We start from the raw sequence: 16,427 nt of genomic DNA, 5'->3' as shown, positions 1-16,427 counted from the left end.
ATATCAGCTCTGTCAACATGATCTCACCATTTACAGCCCCTGGCTGGTACTTTTGAAGCCCTGCCCACCTTGCTGAGAACGACATTCTGGTTCACCACTCTCATTTCTGCAAGCCCAGACCTTCCTTTCTCTTTAAGCAGATCTGGGCCAAATTAAATTGGGGTCCAAAGCTCCGCCCCAGCATCCCGGTAGCTCCACCCACGAAGTCTGCACTCACACCCTGCCAAATTCTGGTCACTGCCCTGCCCAGCCTCCAAGCACTGGCAATTGCAATCTGTTCCAAAGAATTCTTCAGAACACAAACTCTCATTCCGCATTCACAGCCCTGCCCTGCCCCACCCCAACGCCTAAGCTCTGGACTCACACAGCTCAGCTTTGGACCAGTTCCAGGCCCCTCCTCAACAAGCCTCTTCCGTCACAGCCCCAACCTGGCTCCTCCTGCTGCAGGGCACCCTACTTCTACTTCCGTGTGTTTTTGCAGATTCATCCGACTTAATCCCCTGGTTCCTTTTTTCAATTCTTTCCCCTCCCAGCCGCTTATAACAGACCCTGGAGCAGCTTTATTTTGCAGATTGCTCTAAGAAAACGGTAAGTCCCACAAGGTCTTCTAGCATCCAGTGTGGCGCTTTCCTATCACTGGTGCATAAATGGTGCCTGTAAATCTAATTGGCTGCTAATGTTTAAGCATGCAAACGACATGATGTGCGTGCTTACGCAAGATTGTGTGCGTAGGGGAGTGGATATTCTCTGCGTCTGTACCTTAAAGCAGACAGAGCTAAAGTCCCAGAAAGCCTGTTAGTGTTAAGGCATTAACTATCTAAAAGCTTTCCTTTCTTTAGAGCTAACGTTATTCACCCACGCTTTGGAGCCTTTGGTACTGCAGGTCTCCCGGGAACGCTGGGAGGCAAAGGACTGTGTGTCAACTCCAGTCTGCGCAGAGTGCTAAGCGATAAGACTGCAAGACCCACAGCAGGCAAAGGAAACAGGTAACCTGTGATTCAGAGCCATGAGCTTGTCCCTGTCAATTGAGAGTACCCTAGGCTCCTGATTCCCAGACTGGACTGTGCCAGGCCCTGCAATGCAGAGCCAGCCCAAGGCCGGTCTTTGCCTGCCCTGTCTTGCCAGCACCTCATTCTCTTTCCTAAGCGTGGATGCAGATAGATGGAAAACATAAATGCTGCTCCACAAGCACTGGTCCCTCCTTACTTTTAGGCTATGAACTTACTGAAATCCCAGACTATGAGGAGTGACAATTTGTGGCCTTTGATATTATGCCCAGTCTCTTATACTAGATATCACAGAATGCACTGGGATTCGGTACACTTCAGCAAATTTCCATGCAATCATATTCTATATGGAATCATTTTTCTCATGTTAGATTGTGCATGTTTGGCTTAATAATGAGAACCACTTGCAGAATTAACTTTCTATATCCTTATCCCAGGCAAAAAAAAAAAAGGCCTCCCCACTGTCATGATTGCAAAATCAAGCTGTGAGTGAAAAGCACAGGTTCACTCTTTGTTAAGGCCAGCACTGTAAAGAAGGTAGAGTGGGCCCAGAGGCATGTGTTACTTCACATAAGAGACTTTCACTGTGAGGTAAAAAGGTGTGCAGACACTGTTCTCAGGAGCAAAACCATCCTCTCGTGGAATGGTGAGACAGCGATGCTGAGCAAGAGCAGACTGGCAGGCCAGAATGAATGTGACAGCTGGTCCTGCCTGAAACACAACTGGCTTAGTTAGTGTTCTAGTTTCATTCTATTGCTGACAAGCACCGTGACCAAAAGCAATGTATGGGAAGGTTGTACTTTGATTTCAATGATTAGTGTTTTCTAGCTCAATTGGAGCTTGACAGTTCTAGACCTGTATGACCTGTAGTGATAGGGCCAGAAAGCAAAGAGTATTGGTGGCAGTGAAATAGTGAAAAAAAGTAGGAAAGCTAAGACTTCCCGTCTGTGCTAAAGCCAGCCTACTCAGATATGAAGCCTGGCTAGGTCAAGATGGCCTTCCCCTAAGGCCCAGTGACCTCCATCAGCACTGACCACACTTTTCTCCCAGTATGTTTCTCAAGCTGTCTCGGTCCTATTCTGTGAGCATTCCAAAGATTGCATGTACCAGTGTCATCCTAATCTCAGCCATTGGCAATGGGCCTCGGTGACAGGAAGCCCATCAAGTTCAGTGGAGTTTCAGGGCACATGGGAAACATCTGGGGCAACTGAGGCCCAGTGTGCTCAAGCCTGAAGAGCTGAGCTGTGATGTGCTTCTGTTTTCAGGCTCAGAGACTCTAAGGAAAATGAAGTTTCCCTGCCTCTCCTTCCGGCAGCCCTATGCTGGTTTAATCTTAAATGGAGTCAAGACTCTTGAGACACGTTGGCGTCCGCTATTGAGCAGCCTTCAGAAATGTACCATCGCCATCCACATTGCTCAGAGGGACTGGGAAGATGACGAATGGCAGGAGGTGCTGATGGAAAGGTTGGGAATGTCCCAGACAGAGATTCAGACCTTACTACAGGAAGGAGAAAAATATGGCAGAGGGGTGATAGCTGGTAAGTGAGGCTGTACCAAATACGATGTAGACAGTTCTGACAGGATGCTTCTTAGTAGGTTGATGGCTCTGTTTTGCTGTTAGCTAGAGGGTGTGGGCTAAAGTTTCCAAGCAGCTTCTTTAGGGGCTGCCAGAGTCAGTAGGCTGGGGTACAGAGGCCTGGGTTCCACAGACTCAAGTAGTTACCTCTTGACTCTGGGCCTCAGATCCTGTTTATGTTAGCGCCCATGTCAAGTCAGTATCTGTTTGTACCATTGGACTGTGCGTGCATGAATATCTGCAAAAGGCATAGCTTATGACAGTCAGCATAGACACTGATAAGTGGAGTGTTGTCTAGAGTAAAGCTTCCTGCCTGGCTTCTATGCCTGTTACAAGGGCCTTACGTAAGACGCCAGTCAACATCTAATCCAGTCACCTGGTGATCTAATTGGGAATTTTATTGACTGTGAGCTTCCTGGCTAGGGTTGGCTCTCTTTCTGTAGGTAAATACCAACCTGTCCCCTAATGGGAGAATCACTGAGGATAAGCCACTCTCTCAATGCCTGTGGCTGCCTCACCTAGGATTCCCTAGTTCAATTGGTGATGTCCCCAGTATTCAGTGAAAAATAATCCCTGTTTCTTATCATTTTGGTGATGTTATACCCTATCAGCTGACTCTGTAGTGACCCTGATGTCATAAAGATCACCTTGCTGTATAGAAGAGAATACAGCTATATGTTTCTGTCTTTATACCCAGGACTTGTTGACATTGGAGAGACTTTGCCATGCCCAGAAACCTTAGCTACTGATGAGGCTGTGGAACTGGAAACTCAAGCTGTGCTAACCAACCTGCAGCAGAAGTATCTGACTCCAATTTCAAACCCCAGGTGGTTAGTGGAGCCCATACCTAGAAAAGGGGGGAAGGATATATTCCAGGTAGACATCCCAGAGCACCTGATCCCTTTGGGTAAAGAGTGCAGCAGTGAATGAATTCTGCAGAGAACAGTACCAAGAAAACAACTCAATAATGGTCCTGCCAAGAAACCATCTTAGTATAATGACATCAAGGACCTCTACATCTCAGGATAACTCTAAGCCACTACTAACATGCAGACCACAGGCCACTATGTGTTGTTCCAGACCCAGACCCAGACAGCTTTGCCTCATGAAGAGGATGGCACAGAGGGCATCCCTTGTGCTGTGGCTGTGTCAGTAGAACCACAGAGCCTCATGAACCTTGGCCTTTACGGAAAAGGAAAACTCCAGGAAATGATGTTTTGCTGAAGTTCACTTTAGTCATGCTGTTTTCTGGATTGCACAAATAAATGTGGTGATGGTAAGTGCTTAGTGTCTGGGCTCTCTTTCTCCTTTCCCATGTCTTTATTGCACTCAAATTCCATGCAGTGTATGAACAGCATCCAAGGGACAATGTGACATGTCTGGGGCCAGGCACCGAGTTGACGCCAATGCACTGATGAATCTATAATGAAGAAGGGATCAAATGGAGAAAACCAATGATAACCCATGTAACTTGGCTTTTCCACTTTGTGGGTTTTTCTTTTTCCCACCCTTCCTCACCTCGTTTCATCCCTAACACTAGTTAGGAGAGAAGAAGACAGAGAGAGAGAGAGAGAGAGAGAGAGAGAGAGAGAGAGAGAGAGAGAGAGAGAGAGAGAGAGAGAGAGAGAGAGCACTCCCTGGAATAATGTTTATTCCAACTGTTCCTACCTCATTTCCCCAACAGTCTGCTTAAACAGTGCCAGTTCTCCCAATACTAGCAGCTCCAAACTAACAAATGTTCTAGACTGTCTTCTTAGCTCAGCTTCCACTAGCTCAAATGTCTTCTCTTCTCACTCTACTAGCCCAATTCTGCACCAACTGCCTTTTCTTCTCTACTCAATCCTGCTTTTTTCAATCTCTGTGGCTTTTATTATACCCTCTACTGACGGTTATAGGGTCAAGCAGTTCTAATAATTATTAAACGGCCAGGAGACTAGAAACAAGGGACCCTTTAAAGGGCCAGCTGCACAGGACAGATTGCACTACAGGTGCATCATTGCTTTTGTTCGGTGGAGAGGGTCTCTCAGGCAAAAAATAATGGGGGTCACCCAACTACTTATTAACCCAGAGAATCCTAAATATTACTCAGCTGAATTAAGTTGAAGTGTTAGATGATAATTTTTGTCTTCTTGTAATTTCTTAAACTTTTTATTTATTCTTCTCTCATGTAAAACATATGGACCACTGACAGTTGTAAAGACCATGGTTGGGGCACCTCTGCTCCCCAGTGAACCAGAGAGGTACCAGCAGTCTCTCAGGCAAAGGGAAGTATTTAAGGCAAGTAGGAAGAGGGAACTCACCAATCATCTGGTGTTGGGTGTAGAAAGACAGCAATTGGGTAGTTAGGGAGGGGGTCCCAAAACCAGGGAAGTGGGGGACACCACACCCATTGAAATAGGCGATAGGGTGAAATTTAGACTGTTGATTGGCAGTACTTATATGGGTTCCATTTGACCCGAGAGGTGGATTCCCTGTAGCTTCCAAGAATCCTTTTAAGTTTACAAAATGAGATAAGTTTTAGACATGTTAGCATCATCATTGTTTGCAATCTGCAGTGAAATACACATTGCAGAAAAAGGCAGCAGACATAACATTTTGTATTATAGTATATCAGAGGCTTAGGAAAAGACTTTGAGTTAAAGTCTTTGAGTGATCATAGGAAAGACAGAAGCTGTACAGCTCTTTCTGACAGAGCTCCGCTGATGAATGCCAAAACTCCGAACAGTTAGTGAATATAACAATAAAACAGCAACAGGAAGAAATCTAAAGCATTTTTACCTATCTTGGATACCTAAGAACATTCTTTAGACCCTCCAAACTTCATACCTTGCATTTACCAACCATAAAACACCTTCGAGAAGGAAAAACAGGGCAGTAACTTTGAAACCATGGAGAAGCTAGCTCGTGTGCAGGCTCTTGCTTGGCTAGCTTTTCTTGTCCAGCCCAGAAACACCTTTAAATGGATAGACCCACCCACATAGGGCTGGGCCTTCCTATGGATTAATCATCAGACAATCTCCCATCCTCATGGCTACTGGCCAATCTGATCTAGACATTCATGATCAAAGGCTTCCCTCTCCGGTAACCTTAGGCTCTGTCAAGTCCACAATTAAAGCTAACTCAAGACAGCCCTTGTTATGATGATTTTAAGTGTGTTTCCAAAGCCTTCATTCAGGACTCTGTTTCTTCCTCATTCTCTGCACTCGGAGCTTAAAGAAATGAGGTTGGGGCCACAGGAGTGTCTCTGAATATGTCTTGTAGATTTTTTCACTCAGACAGCCTTTGTCCTTCACTTAACAGGATAATTTCATTTTTCTTAGGCAAATTCTTAAAACTATGAGTTCTATGCTACTGTGACATTTACTATTGGTGTCAGGCAGCTTCATAATACTGGGATGAAGTACCTGAGCTTATATTTAAAAGGAAAACTTTGGTTTGGCTCTGGGCTCTGGAGGTCCAAAGCTGGTTGTCGCATCTCTAGGAGTCTCTGCTGAGGGGACCACGTCCTCACATGGATGCATGGAGAGAAAGCTGCTGATATGCAAGCCAAGAAGCACAACAAAGCATATGGTGGGCTGCGAACCCACAGTCTCTGTCCTAGCCATTCCACAAGGCCTCCCACCGTATCCCACTTCTTAATAGTCCCACCCTATAGGCCAAGCCCTTAACACAGGAAACTTGGAGGATGCTCTATATCCAACTTACAGCGCTGATTTATGAATCCGGCTTACTGCTCTTATTAGACACATGGGTCCTTTTTGGTGGGAGAGGAAGGGGACCATGAAAACCGCAGCTCCGAAGTATGTCAGAGTACCACTGTGGCAGGAGTGTAGGCGTGTGGAGACAGACACAGCCAGATTAACATATAAGACACAACGGACCACAGGCAGACTGACTAATAAGCAGTGCCCATCCACAGGACTGGCCTAGGCCCCACACACCTAGACTTTCCTGCAATGGCAGCATCCACTTACTCACATCCAGTCTTTCATTTTTCCTTCCTTTAGCCTTCCTAGAAATGTGCTGCTAAGATGGGCAGGTTCAGTTGCCTGTCTCCTGCTGAGAAACCTGACACTGAGGCTGGAGACTCTGTCACTCACAGGGAGGGCCCTAACACCTGCCATCTTCCCATGCTGAGTCAGCCAGGCAATGCCTGGGTGGCTTTGCTGCCTACTTTTCCTTCACTGTGATTTATTTATGTCTGCTTTATTGTGCCATAACTGCTCTCAGCTTCACTTCTGGCTATTTACTATAGACAGTCTTATTCTTGCGAGTATGGAGACACTTTCCCCAGGTAACAAGGCATTCAGCTAAGCATTTCTTCCAAAAAGAGAATACCTGCTTACTTAACCTGAATGGAAAATCAGTGCAGTGACAAAGGGCCTGGAGGGTGCCCAGGAGCCCATGTATACAGCCATCTTCTCTGAACCTAACAGCCCAACGGCTGAGTACTTTTGTTTCAGGAAGATAGACTTAGTATCGGGAGGGAAACAACATGGGCAAATGATTGAAGTCCCAGCCTGGAAAAGGTTAAGCCCAGAGTAACTTGAGACAATAAACCAAGTTTCTGGTTCCTCTGAGCCTACCCTCCCGGGAGCCCAAGCACACTTGGGAGCTGGAAGATAGGAAGAAAAGACAGTTTAACTGGCCTGGTCTCTTGGAGGGCTCAGAGTAGGCAAAACAGATGCCCCTTTCCACTCCACAGGCCCTGTACTAGTGTCTCCACTTAGTGGCTTTGAACTCAACGTATTTCAGCTTTTTCAAGGAATTTCCATGTTTGTTCATAATTGTTATTAGTTTAATTGTTTGTAGGATGTATTGGAGGTGTTCTGGGTGACACCAGACATAAACCAGAAAAGAAAGGGGAGCCACTGGGGGGGGGGGGGGCTGAAGGCAGGCTTCTCAGCAGCAAGGGGATTGGCCTGGGACCCTGACTACTTCCCAGCTCTTTTTTACTGTGACACAAAGGGTATCTTTAGCAAGCCAGTTTCTGCATTTCAAAGCCTCTTAGGTGACCTAGGGGCTATCTTGGAAGACCCACCATCTAAGCGACCCTCAGCCATGGGAGATTTCAGGCATATCTTGAGACTAAATTATGCAGAGGCTCTGAGAGATCTAAAAAGGAATAGCTGCATAAACCCTCAGAGCGCAAAAACTGACAGAAGGCCACTTCAAAGCTTAGGTGCCATCCCTCCTAGCTCCTTCCAGATGCAACAGTTCTACGAATTCTGTAACAGTGACATCATCATTCTATTTTAAGACAGCAGGGATCAAACTCACCCTGTCCCTAGAATCCGCCTCCGCCCCACCCCACCCCCCCAAAAAAAACACTGTGGCCAACTTCGAAAATTTTAAATTCATTTTGTTATGTCTTGAGATTGTTTTTTCCCCATGCATGTCCGGCTTAAAATATGTGTAAAGGTAAATGCAAGTGTTTTCAAACATTTTATATATTATGTATACCTGTGTATAAAATATATTCATGCACATATATAGGCCTAACAAGGAGTTACAAACCAAGATATTCTGAAATTTCTTTAAACCTATTAAAATGGTAGTAAAGCTTCTATTAAATGTTTTGTAAAACCTTAAAATTCTACTTATGGATATTTTTTAAAGTATTTTTAGAGTCATAGGACAAAAGTTTCATTAATCCACAAGATTTAACATTGGATACACAGATTTTCAAAAAAATTGCCTTCTATGATAACTTAATTTTATTTTATTTTATTTTTTATTTAATTAATTTATTCAGATTATACATCTAGTTTATTTTTAATAACAAGAATGCTTAGCCTTCATTAAAATATCCTATGAGATTAAATACAATGGATTATTTTCAACAATACTAATATTCAAATGTTAAATGTAAAAAAATTAGTGCTATGATACATTTGAAATGATGAGCATATATGTTTGTCAAATATCTTTATGTTAAATTTCCTTTCCATTTACAAAAGTGCAGGAAATATAATCTCAAAAAATCATAAGGTTTAGAATCAAGGTAAACTCCCTGTGTGTAATAAAACTGGCTATGTCTTTAAGTCTTTACTAATAATAGCTATCATCTTACATTTTAATACAGAGTCTACTTTATATTTGTAACATTAAAACAAAAGGCTATGGTTTATATATAGCAGTGATCGCTTCAAAAATAATTTTTTCAAAGTTCTTATCAAATCTAACTCAAACTAAAAAAAAGTAATTTTAAAGCCCTAAACTCTCATCACAAATCACTTAAGGCTTTAGTCTTTGAGACATAAAGTCAATTATTCGTATTGAAGGCTGTACCTTTAAGCACACAGTATTTGAGTGCTTGGGAGATGGCTCAGCAGTTAAGAGCACTAGCAGTTCTTTAAAAAAAAAAAATTCCAAGTATGGAGCACAAGGTTTTTTAGAGACTTTTCCATTTTTATTTTATGTGTATGGGTGTTTTGTCTGCATGTATATCTGTGTATTCCATGTGTGTAGTATCTAAAGAGGCCAGAACAAGTAATATCCCCTTCAACTGGATTTACAAACAGTTGCGAGCCACCATGTGGATGCTGGGAATTGTATCTCAGTCCTCTGGAAGAAGTGCTTAACCAATGACACACCCCTTCAGTCCCAGAGAAAGGATTTCTTAATGCCATAGAGAAAATAATCAGATAAACAACCTAACTTTAAAACTGATAATTAGGTGCCAGGTAATGAGAGCACTCAGGAGGCAGAGGCAGGAGTATCTCTGTGAGTTTGAGGCCAGCCTGGTCTACAAAGCGAGTCCATGACAGCCAGGGCTACACAGAGAGAAACACCGTCTTAAACAAACAAACAAAAACTAAAGACTCAAACAACTGATGATTGATTTAAATGAAAGCTATAAATTTTTGATACACACACACACACACTTTTTCTATATATGTCTATGATTTTCTTGGAGAAAGAGGAGGAGGAGGAGGAGGAGGAGGAGGAGGTGGAGGAGGATTTGGATTTTTGAGACAGGGTTTTTCTTGTAGCCTTGGCTGTTCTGGAACTTGCTTTGTAGACCAGCCTGGCCCTGAACTCAAGGCTGTCACATCCATGAGACCACCTATCCACAGTCCTGAGGCAGAAAAATAAGCCAGCCACAGTAACCACCTTTCCAGGGCTTCCCCGGCATTAGAATGAGGGCACGAGGGCTTTGTGTGGTCCCTTGTGTGAGGCGATGTTAGGCCCCTCCACACATTCTCTTCTTCCCGTGCTAGGCCACCTGGATTGCTAGCAGACACTGGACACCTCCTCTGGGTAACAGTAACACAACGCCCAGTGTTCTGTGGATAGCAACTCCTACCATGACTCACCTTCCTGAGAGAAGAGACAAGAGTAAGGATGGAGCACACCTGCACACACCTGGGCTGTATCTCTGTATCTCAAAGCTGGCAGAGGGAGCAGGGGACCATGGGGATTCTGAAGAGTTTTGTATTAACTCCTCACAGGCACTAGCTGAATCCTAGACAAATTTTTCAGGCAAGGGCCACCTCTGATCCCCACCTGTTCCCTTGAACAGGAAGTCCAAGGTGACAGCTTTGGTCCACAGACTTCCCCAGGACCAGGGCTGACAGCAGAAACAGCTTCCAAGTGTCTTCTATCAGGGGTCTCCTGGATTCTCCTTGAGGGCCCCGGCAGATCCCTGGTCTTACTCAGCAGGGAAATACCTATGACTCCCTGAAGCACTCACTACAGGATGACTCAAAGTTGCAGTGAGTGTGGCTATTCTGCCTTAAGGTCTCCCAGGGCTCACAGGAGTACAGAGGTCCTGGTGCGATCTAATCTCAAGTCCGAGGATGGGATACCTAGGTAGGCCCCACTCAGTACCCGTGGTCAACCAAGAACCAAGTGGGGCCCGCAATGATAAACAGGAACCACATGGACAAACAGGCCCCATATGCTCCTTGACTAGGGCCTTTGCAAAGGCGCCACATTGAGGCATTCCCCACGGGAAAGAGGACTGCTTAAATGACAGGATAAAACTAGGTCCCTAGAGGGGGCTGTGGAAGGTTGGCTGCGCTTAGGGGGACCCCAGCAGTATAGTTCAGTGGCTGTCATGTGTGCTGCCCCAGAGAGAGACTACTTGTGAGAACGAACCCCTTCCCCTCCCTCTAGTCCTTCCTAGTGGAAATCAGCCCATGAGGTCTACTTCAGAGTTTTCCAGAGAGGAAAGATCACGTGACTTTCTTGGTCAATGGGCAAGTCAGGGCCTCAGGGCCTAAGCGCACAGGTCTAAAGGGCCAAGCAAGTGTGCATCTTGTTCTGGGTCCTAAAGCAAAGTTCACAGTGACCGTGGTCATAAGCCCCCTCAAACCTCTGCATCCCCATCTACATCCATGGTGATATCTGGATACAGGATCTGGGGCGCCAGGAGCCATTTTACGAGATTCCTGAAGGGAAAGAGCCAGGTAGTTTATCCAGCATTCCAGGGACTTGTGTTGGGCCTCAGAGCCATTGTGTGACACAAGTATTCCAGCATCCTGGGACTTGAAGCGGAAGTCATTTTGTTACATGCCCAACAGGGAGAGGGTGAGGCAAATAGGCAGGTGGTTTGTTTCAGCATCCGGGGACTTCCAGATATGAGCTCAGAACCATTTTGTGATGCAAGCATTCCAGCATCCGGGGACTTGAAGCCGGAGCCATTTTGTGCCACGCCCAACAGGCAGACTGTGATGCCGCCCTTTCCGAGTCAAGGTGAGCGGTTTATGGCTGGCAAAGGCCCTTTCCAGGATACAGGCCTTTTAAGAGAATGCAGTGTTGACACTGGTTAGTGTGTCTCCAAGGTCCTCATGAGAGTTGGCATGAAAGCCTTGCCTGGGGCCAATATCAGAGGTCCCAAAGTCAGCCTGAGAATGGCGGTAGGGGGCGGGGAGGCCAAGTACCAGAGAAAGGGACCCACAATGTTTCAGCTCTTCCCCTGTGTGATCACTGCAACAAACAGGGTCCCAGTAGCCAGAATCAGCCTTTAACCCAGCCACTCCCTGTGGACACAAAGCTAAAGGGCTGATTTTTGGAGGTGGGGTCACTCCCTACAGTGTCTTAGCGCTCATTGTGTGTGTGGGACCCAAGAGGACAGCAGAAGCCGCACTCCATCTCGCAGGAACCTCTGGACTCCGGAGACGAGGTTCATACCACACTCTCACCTGGTTCTCAGGCATGGGGCCAGTTTTGGATTTCAGAAGCAGGCAGGGCGCCAAGCCGGACCCCACACAGACAGGTAGACAGGGAAATTGAAGCTACATTGTATTCTTTTGAGGCTCTAAGAAACCAGCCTAGGCTGACTTGAGGTATTTTCCCCGCTCTGCCTTCCATGTCTGTGTCTTAGGACTTGAGAGTGTGAGAGCTGTGTTTTTAGGTTCCTGCTGCTTAGAGGTTGCCTGAGGGCCAGCTGACAGGGAAGATCTCCTTCTCTGCCATTTCCCATGCAAAAGAATTTCCTGGAGGGCAAGGAAGGCTCTCAGAGGCAAGGTGACAGCACAAGCTGAGCTGAAGAGACACTTTTCACTTGATGGGCCCCCAATTAATGCAGCCTGGGACCTAGTGAGGAAAAAGTAAAAAAAAAAAAAAAATGATCTGTCACCTCTGCCATTCAGGGCACATGTGGGCCTCTGCACACTCTCCAGTCCTGAGAGGCCTTCAGGAGGCTACACTGACCCACTGAGCCTTTGCTTCAGACTGCAGATTGAGAAGGAGGAGGCAGATTTACCCTGGGGATAAGGCCTCAGGGTGACATAAGTAAGGAAGCAGGGCCAGCAAAGAGGCAGAACGGGACCTCTGACAGAAGACATGCAAAGGCTGTCCTGCCTCAACACAGACTCTAGGATGGGTTCACTCTAGACCAAAGATGCCACCTCTGATTTGTGCTTGAGGAGCCTACGTGGGGCTCAGAGGTGGCTTGGAACCTGGAAACTGGAGCTGAGAGTCCTGAAAGGCATTGTGGGACAGGAAATGAAGGGAAGACTTCAGAGTCTGCAGGACAATGCAGGGGCATGGCCTTTTGGCTCTTGAGTCAGCCCTTGCCAGGCATTTCCAGAGCTGATTCATCTTGACTTCTGTCTCCTCTCTCAGGAAGATGAGCCTTTGGAGCACAGGCTACCATTGGAGGCAAGAGGGAGTCAGGCGTGTTTGACAGAGGAGGTGGGTATTGGCAACCAGGTAAGCTGTCATGGTCATTAATGAACATGTGAGAAGGCCCTGTCCCCCAGAGAGAGGACTGCATAAAGCATGCATGGACCTGTGCTGATGCCTAGGGAACCCTGAGTGGGATCTGCCACTCCTGCCGTGGAAAACTGGGGTTCTTGGCAGGGGAGATAAGATGCATTTCAGATGGACTTTGGAAACCCCTAAAAGATCAGAGAGGGAGCCAGGACAGGAGGCCATCACTGCATATTCCTACACGGGTTCTGATGGTCTGTGCTCCAGACTCAGCCATCATGTCAGGGTACAGTATTGCCAGGTGTGGGAGTATGCCGCAATGAGAATCCTGGCACTCAGAGGCACATGCAGGACCAGAGTCCTTTGGGCATAGGGCACCCCGCAGGCAAAATCCCTGCAACAGGTTTTGAGAGTTGCCCAAGCTACAGGTGTCAGATTCAACTCACCCTTTCTGTCCCCCCCCCCCCCCGCTCCCCCCCCCTCCACAGGCCTGTGAGTCTTCATCCCTCTGAGCTGCAACAAGTCCATTCCTGTGTTCCCAAGGAAATCAGCATGGATCCAACTGACAGCAGACACACAGGCAACCTCCCAGACAGCTCTCAGTCCCAAAGCAGGGCAAGGGGCCTGGAGCGTGCCCATGACCCAGGAGCTGAGGCAGGCGAGGTGGAGGCCACCAACACCCACTCAGGGCATCCATCTGTTGGCGATATGCTGGGCTCTCCCGAGTGGCCTCAGAGAGCCTCCTCTCCTGACTATGCCAGTAGGGCATCATCTTTTGAGTCCTTCGGCAGCCAAGCTACAGAACTGGATGACCCACACTCTCCCTCACAAGGTGTCCTCAACAGAAAGATGATTGATGTGGTTCGCTTCCTTCTCCTCAAGTACACTAGGAAGCAGCTGACATCTAAGGCTCAGATTCTGTACGTAGTCCTCCGCGGTTACGAGGAATACTACCCTGTCATCTTTTCTAAGGCCTCTGATTGTTTGAGGCTGCTCTTTGGTCTGGAGATAGTGGAAAGAAACACCCCTGACCACATCTACTCTGTTGCCCTTGCCCTTGGGATCACCTACCATGGGACTCAGCATGGTTTTCCAGGCGTACCCAAGACAGGCCTGCTACTAATCGTGCTGTGCATCATCTTCATAGAGGACAACTGTGCTAGTGAGCAGGCCTTGTGGCGCGTACTGAACAAGATGGGGGTGTATGCGGACAGTGAGCATTTCATGTATGGGGAGCCCAGACGTCTCATCACGGAGCATTTTGTGCAGGAAGGGTACCTGGAATACAGGCAGGTGCCTGATAGCGATCCTCCTTCCTATGAGTTCCTGTGGGGCCCAAGGGCCCATGCCGAAACCACCAAGATGAAATTACTCAACTTTTTTGCCAGCATCTTTAAGCAGGATCCCAGAGCCTACCCCTTTAGATATGCAGAGGCTCTGAGAGAGGAGATAGACAGGGTCTAGGTCAGGAGGGCCGGGCAGATGGCCCTTCTGGCTCTGCCCTGCACAAGTTCTACTTCCCACACAGGCAGTTCCCATCCAACCCCAGTGCAGGCAGAGTCAGTCATCTAAGTACCACGCCATCATGTGACACATGGTGGGAGGAGCTGTGGGAACCACTCTCTCCTGTTCTTCCCTCTACTCTGTCCTGTCTGTGTGGCTTGAGGTTGTCTAGTTGTTATAGAATGTTGTGACCTTTACTACAAGACTCATGGACCTGGGATGTCTTAAGTGTGCAAATGGATTTAGCAATGCCCATGCTGCTGTTCATCCACTTCAGGAGAAGGGTATTATTGTGTAAACCAACGAGAATGACTTCCATCTAAGTTGTACTATTTCTCAAGCTCCCATGGCATTCTAAGTGGACATTCCCAGGCAGTGGGGAAGACCTTGGCATTTTCCTGACAAACAGAATAAAACGATCTCGATTGCTTCCTCAGTTTTAGTCTCCTGTTCTGGTTAACTGCAGTGAAGGTGAAGGGAAGGTGAAAGCAATTTCTTCTGCATGCTCTCGCTGAGCACCAGCTGCTCTGTGAGAGGTCCTGGGTTAACAGGCAGCCTTAAGGCTGGTCCAACCTCTTCTAGGAAATGGTGTCGCTCAAGTGCCCCAACCCTGTCAGGAGGACAGGTGAGAATTCCCTTCACAGCACAAGTACAGCAATGTTGCCAAGGGGTCACCTTCAGCTGGTAGCCCCAAGTCGGTGGAGTAACCTAACTCCCTTATGGCTTTCAGAATTATTAACCAGGAACAGGGCCTGGGGCAGTGTGAGTGACTTAGGCCTGGGAGAAGGGAAAACTGCTCCAAGCTGCTATGCTGCTGGCCTTGGCATGGAGGACTCGGGCTGGGGTCTCCTTAGTGACTGAACACTAGGATAACACATACAGTCAGAAACGGTGTATCCCCATCACCCCCAAACAGGAAAGGACAAATGTGCAGACAGGAATCCTGCCCTGGTGTTAGAGTTACAGAGGACACAGGACGTGTAGGGCATGGTTCACCTCTCCCCTCTGCAAGTGCTCCTCCTCACACACAGGGTAGAATCATGGGAAGATGAGGCCTAGAGCTCCTAGGCAGGGCCTCTTCCACCTCTCTTGTCAGGAGAGACAGAGATGACTACTAAGGGTGTATTAGTGTGTTGCCTACATGTGAAGTGTTCTGCATGTGTCCCTGGTATCCCCAGAGGACAGAAACGGTGCCACATTTCATAGAAACAGAGTTACACATGGTTGTGAGTCTGCATGTCAGTGATATAAACTGAACCTTCCTCCTGCAATATCAGCAAGTGCACAGCGAAAGTCCTATTACCAGGACAAATTGTTTAAAAAACAAACAAACCATTTGTGTCTCTGTATAGGAGAGTGTGAGGGTGGACTCATGCATGCCTCAGTGCTGGTGGGGAGCCAGAGGATATATCTCAAGTTGGCTCTTCCTTCCACCTTGTGGTGTTGGTGCCTCACTGGCTTCTGCTGCTGCTGCTGCAGTATGCAGTCCAAGCTGGCTGCCTGGGAGATTCTGGCCCACTCTCCTGCCTCTCCTGCCATCTTGCCAAAGGAGGGCTAGGATTCCTGCATCAGGTGCTGGCTGCTGCATCCCACTGTTTATGCAGGTTCCAGGGAGGTGATCAGACAGATCCTCAGGCATGAGCGGTTACCACTGTTTTCCTGTGATCTGTCCCCACAACCATAAGATAGCATTGTAGCTCAGTTCTCTAGTGCAGTGATGACAGAGATCTTAACATGTGTCCAACAAGCAGGAGGATTTAGTAAAGTTTGTTCAGGAAACTTCACCGTGGCTACTTGGCTGTCCCCTGCCCCTCCTTTCTCTGTGGTTCTCTCCCCTCAAGGAACTGCACCTAGAGGTTCACAGTCAGGCCCCATTGTCCCAGATGAGGAACTGTCAGGCATCCTAGCATTTGGAATGTCCCCTCTTCAAACCATTTTGTGAGTTTTCTCAAATGGAGAAAGCCACTCTGAGTTTTGTGAATTCAGGTAGGCGCTTTGCAAGGACCCTAAAGGTCTCTCTTTGAGGACCAGGGGTCTGGAAGTCATGCCACTTCACCCCTGTGGTCAGCCTAGCTCCAGCTGCCACACACTTCTATGGATGAACCCTTTCATTCCATTCTGGGGAACCCAGCAGAGACACCATTTTTAGGCACTCCCAGAGGAAAAGATGAGTGAGTAGC

General features: G+C 47.3%; 2 protein-coding genes across 5 annotated transcripts; both read left to right on the top strand.

The window, feature by feature from the left end:
• The first annotated feature begins 411 nt into the window (after positions 1-411).
• Positions 412-3,985, top strand: Eola2 (endothelium and lymphocyte associated ASCH domain 2). Of its 4 annotated transcripts, none has more exons than XM_051141660.1 (4): positions 417-588; positions 840-986; positions 2,273-2,545; positions 3,281-3,947. In XM_051141660.1, the coding sequence occupies exons 3-4, from the start codon at positions 2,293-2,295 to the stop codon at positions 3,511-3,513; spliced, it is 486 nt and encodes a 161-aa protein (XP_050997617.1). In that variant the 5' UTR covers positions 417-588; positions 840-986; positions 2,273-2,292; the 3' UTR covers positions 3,514-3,947. The 4 variants fall into 4 exon arrangements, with proteins under 4 accessions (XP_050997618.1, XP_050997617.1, XP_050997619.1 ...); XM_051141662.1 differs by lacking the exon at positions 417-588 and having other exon boundaries at positions 666-986; positions 3,281-3,410; positions 3,664-3,985; XM_051141661.1 differs by lacking the exon at positions 840-986 and having other exon boundaries at positions 412-588; positions 3,281-3,959.
• A 9,467-nt stretch (positions 3,986-13,452) lies between these two features.
• On the top strand, positions 13,453-14,408 carry LOC127185508 (melanoma-associated antigen 11-like). The gene has a single exon (XM_051141942.1). It carries the CDS (start codon positions 13,453-13,455, stop codon positions 14,206-14,208), a length of 756 nt encoding a protein of 251 aa, XP_050997899.1. The 3' UTR covers positions 14,209-14,408.
• The last annotated feature ends 2,019 nt before the right edge of the window (positions 14,409-16,427 follow it).

Source organism: Acomys russatus, chromosome X (assembly GCF_903995435.1).
Source record: "Acomys russatus chromosome X, mAcoRus1.1, whole genome shotgun sequence".
Classification (NCBI taxonomy): domain Eukaryota; kingdom Metazoa; phylum Chordata; class Mammalia; order Rodentia; family Muridae; genus Acomys; species Acomys russatus.
Note: the sequence above shows the minus strand (reverse complement) of the source record. Positions and strands in the feature narration are given on the sequence as shown.